Source organism: Saccostrea cucullata, unplaced genomic scaffold, assembly GCF_032062105.1.
Source record: "Saccostrea cucullata isolate Sc308-1 unplaced genomic scaffold, CSIRO_AGI_Scuc_v1 ctg33, whole genome shotgun sequence".
Classification (NCBI taxonomy): domain Eukaryota; kingdom Metazoa; phylum Mollusca; class Bivalvia; order Ostreida; family Ostreidae; genus Saccostrea; species Saccostrea cuccullata.
In genome coordinates, this window is record NW_026936019.1 from 525215 (window position 1) to 535000 (window position 9786).

Here is a 9786-nt window from a genome sequence, read left to right on the forward strand (position 1 = left end):
AGTAAAATATTTGTAGAAGTCGTGTAAAATGATACATCCAGCTCCCGGAAGAGTGCTAGCCTATAAAGAAAAGAAAACGCCACCCACGTTCCAAAATCCGCTCCATTATTAGGTTAATCGAAATGCATAAATATCAAGGAGTTCCGAATGACATTTCGCGCGAAAATGCATGTAAAAACTGTCGTCTGTAAACTTTTTCATATTTCAAGAAGAAGGAAAGACATTGTTTGGAAAATGACGTGCGATTCCAGCTTTGAGGATTTGAACGTATAGTTTTATCGATCCTTAATGTGGGTCATAATATTGGAGCCCGCTAGGTATGTTATTCCGACATTCCTCTGCCCTGGCAATATGGAAACTTGATAGACTTGTCATAGTGTCAAAAGTTTTTCGCAGAACAATTCAACATTAACGTTAGCTCTCCGAAAAATATCACAGACCCTTCCCCCTAAAATTACTGAATTTGTTTAATTTGATAATTACATAATTAGAAAGTATTTTGCCAATCCTGAAAGAAATGCATGGGTACGCACGGTGTACGTATCGTCTCGTATCCTATTTTCGACCGTATTGTATTTTCGACCTATTTTTCTCAATCTGTTTCCCGGGCAGATTCCGCGCGGTTGAACATTATTTTCGGTTGCTACTCTTGGAAAAATACCTTTCAAGCACAACTTTAGTGAAAATACCCAAAATAATTAATTCAACGGAATTCCCTCCATGGGTTTCGTCCGATGTCAGAAATTATAGTCTTTTTACTAATGCACATTTTATCTGTTGATTAATCAAAGCCGTAATCGGTTAATTACAAAGATTTTTTGATGACATTTTCCCGAAAGAAAATTAAGATCTCTGTCAAAGAGACGCATGAATATTGAAATGAATGGGTGGATCAAACGAATTTTTTTTCTCCCTTAGAAATGGGCACTTTCTTACAGATTTTTACTGAAAAATGCAACGTAATTTCATTGATTTCTTTTGGAAATGCACAGCTCCTGACAAATGGGTTCAACCAACGAATAAATGTATTTGCAACTGAAATATCGAACTTGTTCAATGTTTTTTTGAAAGACAGACAATCGTATTTTTATTGTTTGGAATATCCAACAGATATTTAAAGCAAATACTGTTTGGTCATTGATAATATTTTTAGGTCGAAAACACAAGACGCTAATATTTTTGTAGGTAAAAATGCAACCTCCCCATATAATGGCATATAAATAAAATAAACACAAAACTGCAATTTGGGTTGTATAATTTTATTCATAGACACATATGCTAACATTTTAAGCCCATAGTTTTTCAGTTTCTATAAAGTTTGCAATAAATTAATAAATTATATCTAAATAGGTCGAAAATACAATACGCCAGGATACAGATACAGAATAGGGAACTAACTTGAACGGAGCAAATATGCCCAAGAAATTAATATATTATAGGGTAAAAATGTGATCTCAGTCCAACTTGGTACGTGAAATACCTTTACAATAAGAACATTATATTGTTTGAGATGAAATTACCAGTGGCGGATCCAGGAATTTCGGAACAGGGGTGGACGCAGGAAACTGCAGGAGGTTCGGGGGGACTGCACCGAAGCCCCCAGTGGGTGTAGGCAAACCCTAGGCATAGGTGGGTCGGCAGGTAGTCGGGTCAGCAGGTAGACAGGTTGGCATGTAGATAGGTTTGCAGGTATACAGATATGTAGGCGGGTCAGCACGTAGACGGATTTACATCACATCCAGGTAGATTTCATGCCCATCGTCCAACACATACATTAAACAAAATGGTAATACACCTTTCATTTTCTTGATCCGCAATTTCACCTGCCAACCTGTCTACCTGCCGACTTTTGAGAATTAAAGTTAAGGAATCTTGCTGACCCCCTCGATATACGGTGGTACTTTATCTAGTCTACTACTTCTTTAATTGTTTTATTATACGGATAGCAAAATTTAATTAATTTTCAAAACCTGTAGTTTTATTTTATATGCTATGCAATTAAAGGTGTGCAAGGGGAATATTGATTACGCAGAATGTAGATAAAATTAAAACAAAATCAGTAAAAGATCTTTGAATTTGAATTAATGGTCTTGAAAATGATGTATCAACAAGCAACTTTGTTTATTAAAACAAGATATTTACATCAAGCTTTTTCACAAATTAAAGGATAGAATCCTTTTCTGTTTAAAGAAATTATATAACATGGCAGCAGATGCAGTTCTGATTGGAAGAATGGATCCCAATGACAAACTCGGCAATGATTTGCACACAGCTGCAAAATTAGGCAACAGAAAAAAATTGAAGAAAATTTTAGCCACAGGTATTAGAATATTTAATTGAGTCACAAGATATAATTGGATGAATAAACGATATGAAAATTTGAAGAAAAAAAAGTTAGCTGGTAAATGAATGTCCTAATGATATTTTTTTTTGCTTTGATGTGATCATTGGACATGATATTAAAGGTTAGATGCATGTATTAACAGCAAAAGTTATGTCCCTTTCAAGTTTGTCTAATACTGATTTATTAATAATGCTTCATTGGAAGAGAGAGCATTAAGTGAATGCAGATCTAACAGTTCGGTAGTTTATTTATTACTTAATAACAATTTTTTTTTATTGTCCTGTGTATAAAAATGTCACTATTCAAAATTACTAGATGTTACATGTATACATAATACCTTAATATCTTAAAACTTGAAATTTCTTTGCAAGACAAAGGAAATGCATCACTTGTTACTAGACTTCACAGCTCAAGAAGAATTGGTACCCACTTTACTCTCGAATGCACAACATTGTTCATAAGTGTATATAATTGCATGTTTATTCTTTCAGGCATCTCAGCTGATTATCCAAACAGTCTTGGACAAACAGCCCTCTTCTGTGCTTGTTATGAAAATCAGGAAGGAGCAGTTGATATCTTGCTGAGCTATGGAGCAAATCCAAATGAGTAATGTTTCTAGGCTTGCCTGACTGAGTTGAATGCTCAAGTGATGTTTTCTGATCAATGTCTTTTATCTATATAGTTTGTTTGTCCATGCATCAGTAAACTTATTTTCTCAAGAAACAATTTAACAATTTTAACCCAAGTTGGCACAAAGCATCCTTGGAAAAGGAAATTCTTTATTGTTGAAATGATGGCCAAGCCTGGAAGTGGCCTCCAATGGAAAGAAGTAAAGAAAGAGCAAAAAGAGGTGGGACAGAATAAAATTACGGTATATCTCAAGAACCACTGGGCCAGAAAAGAGTGAGAATTTATATTGAGTAATTTACTGAGTAAATGGAGGGGAGGGGGGATAACTTTGGGCTACAATAGAGGTACTGTATATACTCGCCTATAAGTCTGTTTGCTTATAGTCAGATGTATTTTTTAAGCTTATATTAGAGGGATTGACCTTCTAAAATACCAGTCTTTTTATAACTCGTCTATAGGTCAGACCTAAAGTTTTTGATCAAAGTTTTACTCCCAGAAATCTGTCTGTGGGTTCACTTAGTTTCCGTTAATTTTCTTCACAACCGTTGCACATACTGAAATAAAATTTGGTATACAGATTTATCTGAGGAATATCTAGGTCAACTTCTCTTGTGCATTTTGGACAGAGTTATGCACCTTGGACTTAGAAAAATTCCAATAATTTGTAGTTTCCATTCATTTTCTTTGCAGAGGTTGTACATACTGAAATGAAATTTAGTAAACAGATTTATCAGGTGAATATTTGGGTCAAGTTCTGTTGTGGGTACGATTGCACCATTTTGGACAATTATGCCCCTTGGACTTGGAAAAATTCCAATTTGGGGGAGGGGGGCATAAGTGTTTTACAAACATCTCTTGTTTATAAGGATTTTTTCAATCTAAAGTATCCTTTAATTTGCAAACATTCCCTGTTGTATGAATTAATTTTTTTTTAAATTATGGACCCCAGATTAAAGTTGATTAAAATCAGGATCAAATTTTACATTATGCATGTATACAGGAAAAAAAAACTTTCTCCTCCATCGCAACAGGCTGTTTTAGTCATTCATGTAATGATATTGAAGCATCCCGATAGTGTGTGAATTTAGATACTCCATAGAGTTACAAGAATGGGCATATAATAGGGTCACCATTTTTCAAAGGAATTATTAAAAATCTTTGGAGAACATCAGAGCTAACGTAACTCAGATGAGTGCTGTAGCCAGTGGCCAATTATTGTATAAAAGTTTTGGAGAAATATTAATGAACATATGCTAAAAAGTATGAAATAAAATTTTTCTTTTCATTTTGTGCATTATAGTTCTTGTTTATTTTTGTGCAGATGTGGATCTCCTTTTATGTAATGACGAACTGTAAGGCCATAATAAATAAATTGCTAGATTCTCATCCGAATTTTTTTAAAAATCGAGGCAGGCGGGCGGCTTTTATTTTATATTTTTTATCTTTTCAATTTTGCAGATTTTTTATTGACCTGTCAATCGGCGTAATTTTATCTACAATACCCGAATAAAAGTCATAGTAAAGGTTCAATTATCTCTTACTTCACATAATCACCAATCTTTTACAACCAATGACCCTTGTTTGAAATATATACGCATGTATTTTCAGTTGTCAAAATCATGTCGACTTTCGCGGGATTTAAAACGAAAGTAGAATGGTAGATGAATACCGATCCCGATCAGAATAAAGACGAAGAAAAACAGAAATAAAAAAAATCGAGGCGGGGGTATAAAATCGGGGCGGGCGGGGATGAGAATCTAGGAATATTTTTATTATGGCCTAAAAGTACTTTTTTTAGCTCTACTGGTCAGAGACCAGAAGAGCTTATGCGATAGTAATGCGTCCGGCGTCCGTCTCTCTGTCTGTAAAACAATTTTTGAAAAAAAACTACTCTCCCTACAGTTTTTGTCTGATTTCAATATAACTTGGCACACAAGTAGACTACACTAAGATACATAATTCTGTATATCGATTTTTGATTTCGATGAACGGTGTTGTCGTGGTTACTAAAAATAGAAATTTCTGTGAAATACTTTCAAAATGCTACTCCTCCTACAGTTTTGGTCTGATTTCAATATAATTTGGCACACAAGTAGACTACACTAAGATACATAATTCTGTGTATCAATTTTCTATTTCGATGAACGGTGTTGTCGTGGTTACTAAAAATAGAAATTTCTGTGAAATACTTTCAAAATGCTGATCCTCCTACAGTTTTGGTCTGATTTCATTATAACTTGGCACACAAGTAGACTACACTAAGATACATAATTCTGTTTATCGATTTTTGATTTCGATGAACGGTGTTGCCGTGGTTACTAAAAATAGAAATTTCTGTGAAATACTTTCAAAATGCTACTCCTCCTACAGTTTTTGTCTGATTTCAATATAACTTGGCACACAAGTAGACTACACTAAGATACATAATTCTGTGTATCGATTTTTGATTTCGATGAACGGTGTTGACTTTGTTACTAAAAATGGAAATTTCTGTGAAATGCTTTCAAAATGCTACTCCTCCTACAGTTTTGGTCTGATTTCAATATAACTTGGCACACAAGTAGACTACACTAAGATACATAATTCTATATATCCATTTTAGATTTCAATGAACGGTGTTGCCGTAGTTACTAAAAATAGAAATTTCTGTGAAATACTTTCAATATGCTACTCCTTCTACAGTTTTGGTCTGATTTCATTATAACTTGGCACACAAGTAGACTACACAAAGATACATAATTCTGTTTATTGATTTTTGATTTCGATGAACGGTGTTGCCTTTGTTTCTAAAAATAGAAATTTCTGTGAAATGCTTACAAAATGCTACTCCTCCTACAGTTTTGGTCTGATTTCAATATAACTTGGCACACGAGTAGACTACACTAAGATACACAATTCTTTTTATCGATTTTTGATTTCGAGGAATGATGTTGCCATGGTTACTAAAACTGTAAATACTCTAAAAGTTTATTAATAGCTACTCCTACAGCTGTAGTCTTATTGCAGTATCTTGCCACAAAAAGAGCTCAATCAAGCATCATTATTTTATTTATTGCGGTTGTAAAGTTTTAAGTCCCAACTGCTGCTTTTGTCTTCATTTGTTATAAGTACAAACCAGTAGAGCTTCAGTCTCGACAGAGACTTCTGGTTCCGTGTGGTATTAATTTACTCTATGTATTTAGTCACAAATTTTCCACGGAAAGTTGTTCAAGCATACTTAATATAAATATAGGGCGTATAGTGACAGTCTGAGAAATCCGCGTAATTTTCTACAAACGGATCAAACAAAAATTGAGATTCCGTGGAATTATACCCCTGTGGAAAAAAGTATGTCTACAGTAATACAAGAGTTAGACCCACAGAAATATGAAAGTATTGGATGTTGGATTATGTTTCCTCTTTATTTTAGGAAGAGTAATAGTGGAGCAACCCCTGTGCATGTCACAGCTCTTAGTGGAAACTTGGATATCCTCTTAAAATTACTGTCTCACAATGGAGATCTCAGACTACATGATAAAGAAGGTCGCACGACAAAAGACTGGGCATTGATGCAGCCTAACCCCAAAAAGAGACTCCGAATGATCGAGTTTTTGGAAAAAACACGCTTGTTTGCACTGACAAGATCTGGCCATGACTTCCGGGATACAATGCACAATGAACATGGAAATAGGTATATTAAGATTAATAACAGTATGAATTGATTCTGTTTTGGACTTAGATACTTTTTTGATGGAAGAAATATTCTTGCAATTAAGAAAAACTAATTGACAAGTGCATTCAAACTTTAAATTATTACCTAGGTACATATACCTTGAAGTTGAAGAAATTAATAATTAAAAGTGAGGGATGTCAAATTATCATAATTTCTTTCATGTCTTATTCAGTAGTTTTATTTTACAGTCAGCATTTATGTACATTTTGTCAACTAACTATTATGCAGTTGTAAGCATGTCTTTAAGGGTGATTAACTAGAAATACTATAGAGATGGTATTCAGAATTAAAATTTCTTCTTGAAAACAATGCTACCCAAAAGTGTAAAAGTGTATGATTGCTACATTGAGACTCCTTCACATTCATATTATATTGTATCTTCAAAATCAGTTCTTTAATGCATTCAACTAAAGTACCTTAGTTTGTATACTGTACATGTAGAAACTAGTTTGCATGTGCATGTCGATGAAAAAGAAAAACAACAATTATTTTTTTAAAAAGTTGCTTATTAGATCAAAATGCAAGTTATCAAAATATCTGCCTGGATTCTATTTGGCCCAGTCCTGATTCTTTATTCTATGTACACTGGAAGAATTGAAAGTTATATATTGAGCATTTCTACATTAGAACAAGGCAACTCTGTTTAGAATTCTTTTGTGTTGGCCTTAGGCTTTTTTCTAATTATTGACAATAGTAACATACAGTTTGAATTAAGCTAGGCCAGATTGACCTGAGATTTTTTATAGTATATGTTTTCACGGAAATCTGTAATAAAAGACTAAAAGGTAGCTATCTTTTCTAGCTTTTCTTATATTTGTTATTCAAGCAGAGTCAAAGCCCGAATAAGGAATAACCCAGTAGTAAGAATGTTTAATGAAAGAATCAGAGGCCAGTCCAGTGTGAATCTTGATGATCTGAAAAGTTCTGCTAGTCTTGGATATGGAAAGGTACTTTAAAAAATAGCAGCAAAGTTTTTTATAAGTTATATGACATTAGTGAAGGATTTTTAACAAGCTTGATCTGAATCATAATGAAAATTTAGAACATAGTTGAGGACAAAGAAATTAGAAAGGATACACTTGTATTTGTTAGGTATTAAGTTATAATATGTTTTTTAAAAAAAGAATGAAGAAGCTGATTCTTTGACAACAATTCCTCCTTACTTTTAGGTTTACCTAGATCATGATGCTAGTGGTGGTTTCATAAGTACCATTCCTCTAATCAGTGACAATGTGTTGATACATGATGCAGATGGAACAACCTATGACAATGGACCAAATATTGTGATGCAGAGGTTATTTCAATATAATGTTATAGAAACAGGCATGAAATGTTTTTGAAGTTTACATTATTAATTATGAAACTTTGTTTCCTAACTAGCTACAAGTAATTCAAAATATTAATTTCCAATTTTTCTGAAAGATGACTAGATGATCTGTATAGATAACTACAAGACAGTGTAACCTTTTTGATTTTTGATTGACTCTGAAGGAGAGGTACATTGTGTGTCTGTCAGTCTGTCTTTTATTTTTTGGTCGTTTTCTCAGTAATTACTCTGCATCACAGATGCTTGAAATTTTAGCACATTCTTTGCTGAGGCATGCCATATGGTGGGAGACATTTTGATTCAAATCAGATGTCAACTTCCTGTTTATCTGTGCATCTGTCCAAACCAAACATAACAAATTTTCGTCGCAGTTTTCACTGCAACTGCTCATTGCAGATGCTTGAAATTTAGCACATACTTTGTTGAGGCTTACAATATGATGGAATTTTTTTTTCTCCCAATTCAGATGTCAACTTCTTATTAATCTGTGCATCTGCCCGTTACTGAACTTCTGTGTATCAACATGATAGTATATATTCACATCAGAGCTAGTGTATTACTAGTGAGCATTAGCTCACAGACTTCTTGTTTTTAGCATGTTGTGGAAACACACAAAAGTTACTGCAAAGAGATTACATAGAGACGTGGAAAGTGGGACAGAGGTTGATTTGCTGATCAAAGAAGCTGATTATATGGGGTAAAGACAGTGCATTTAACCCTTCACATACATTTGATGTACATGTATACTGTTAATTTTACAGCAGATTGTTTTTGTTGTAGAAAATTAAGACATCCCAATCTCCTGCTGTTGATGGGTATCTGTCAGACCAACAACCTGGATGGTATTGTTTTGGTGTTTGAAAGTGTAGCTTTTGGTTCCCTGTACTACCACTTACATCAAAAGGTAATTTTTCCTTAAACATAGTACTTAATGAAAGTTTGCATTACATTATTGTTAATCTGATATGTTTAAATTTTTATCAGCAAATGTCTTTTTTTTATCCCCCAATGATCAGAGAATAGAGATCATATTGTTCTTACCGTCTCTATTTTTTTTATGGCGTCGAGCTTTAGCTCGGCGCACATATAGCTATGATGAAATCTCTGACCGCTCACCGCTTTCTTCATGCGCCAAATAATATAGTACTCGATCCAAGACCTTCATGTATCTGGCGTAGGAATATACATGCCACTTTTTGCATTTATTCCATAAATTGCTTGAAAATCATACAATTTCAATAGTCCTATACATAGTTGACAACTCACCCACTTTCGTCGGGTTACTTTTCGACCCTTAACCTGATTATTTTTTTTGACATGGCGAGTCATCGCCCGAATCCCTGATTACCGGATTTGGTTTGTAAATTAGGTTGTATTTTTAACTTCCAGTTACAACCCAAGCTTGATCTACGTAAACAATGCCGATGGCTATGTGGTTCAGTGGGACAGTAAATTATCGGTGGAGGTGTAAACAATTAACTGGAATTGTTTTGACAAATCAAAATTTAAAATAACTTCCGATAGAACAAGATTGTTATCAAGACCAGCAGGAACAAATTAAGAGAAAGAGAAACTATTTATGTACATGTCAAGGGATCTTGGGAAACAACTTTCATTACCTGATTACATAAAATAAAGTGATCGAAAACAGTGTAGGTCTTACTGTACATTTAGTACACTGGTTAATTAAATTAATTAGGCCTAATTATGAGAGAGGAAACAATTAATTTCAAATCCTCTAAAATTGCACCAGTAACCTATATATAAACAATA

The 9786-nt window shown here is 33.9% G+C and overlaps 1 protein-coding gene across 2 annotated transcripts in view; it reads left to right on the forward strand.

Annotated features, from left to right (window-relative positions):
• The first annotated feature begins 168 nt into the window (after positions 1-168).
• Positions 169-9786, forward strand: part of LOC134244607 (probable serine/threonine-protein kinase roco7) — a 28334-nt gene continuing 18716 nt past the window's right edge. The window contains exons 1-8 of one of the 2 annotated variants that reach the window (XM_062726862.1): positions 169-317; positions 2191-2320; positions 2836-2950; positions 6384-6644; positions 7513-7633; positions 7856-7980; positions 8609-8710; positions 8794-8917. In XM_062726862.1, the coding sequence (XP_062582846.1) occupies positions 2203-2320; positions 2836-2950; positions 6384-6644; positions 7513-7633; positions 7856-7980; positions 8609-8710; positions 8794-8917 (966 nt within the window). In that variant the 5' untranslated portion in view covers positions 169-317; positions 2191-2202. The remainder of the gene's footprint in view (positions 318-2190; positions 2321-2835; positions 2951-6383; positions 6645-7512; positions 7634-7855; positions 7981-8608; positions 8711-8793; positions 8918-9786) is intronic. The other variant, XM_062726863.1, reaches the window with a different exon arrangement.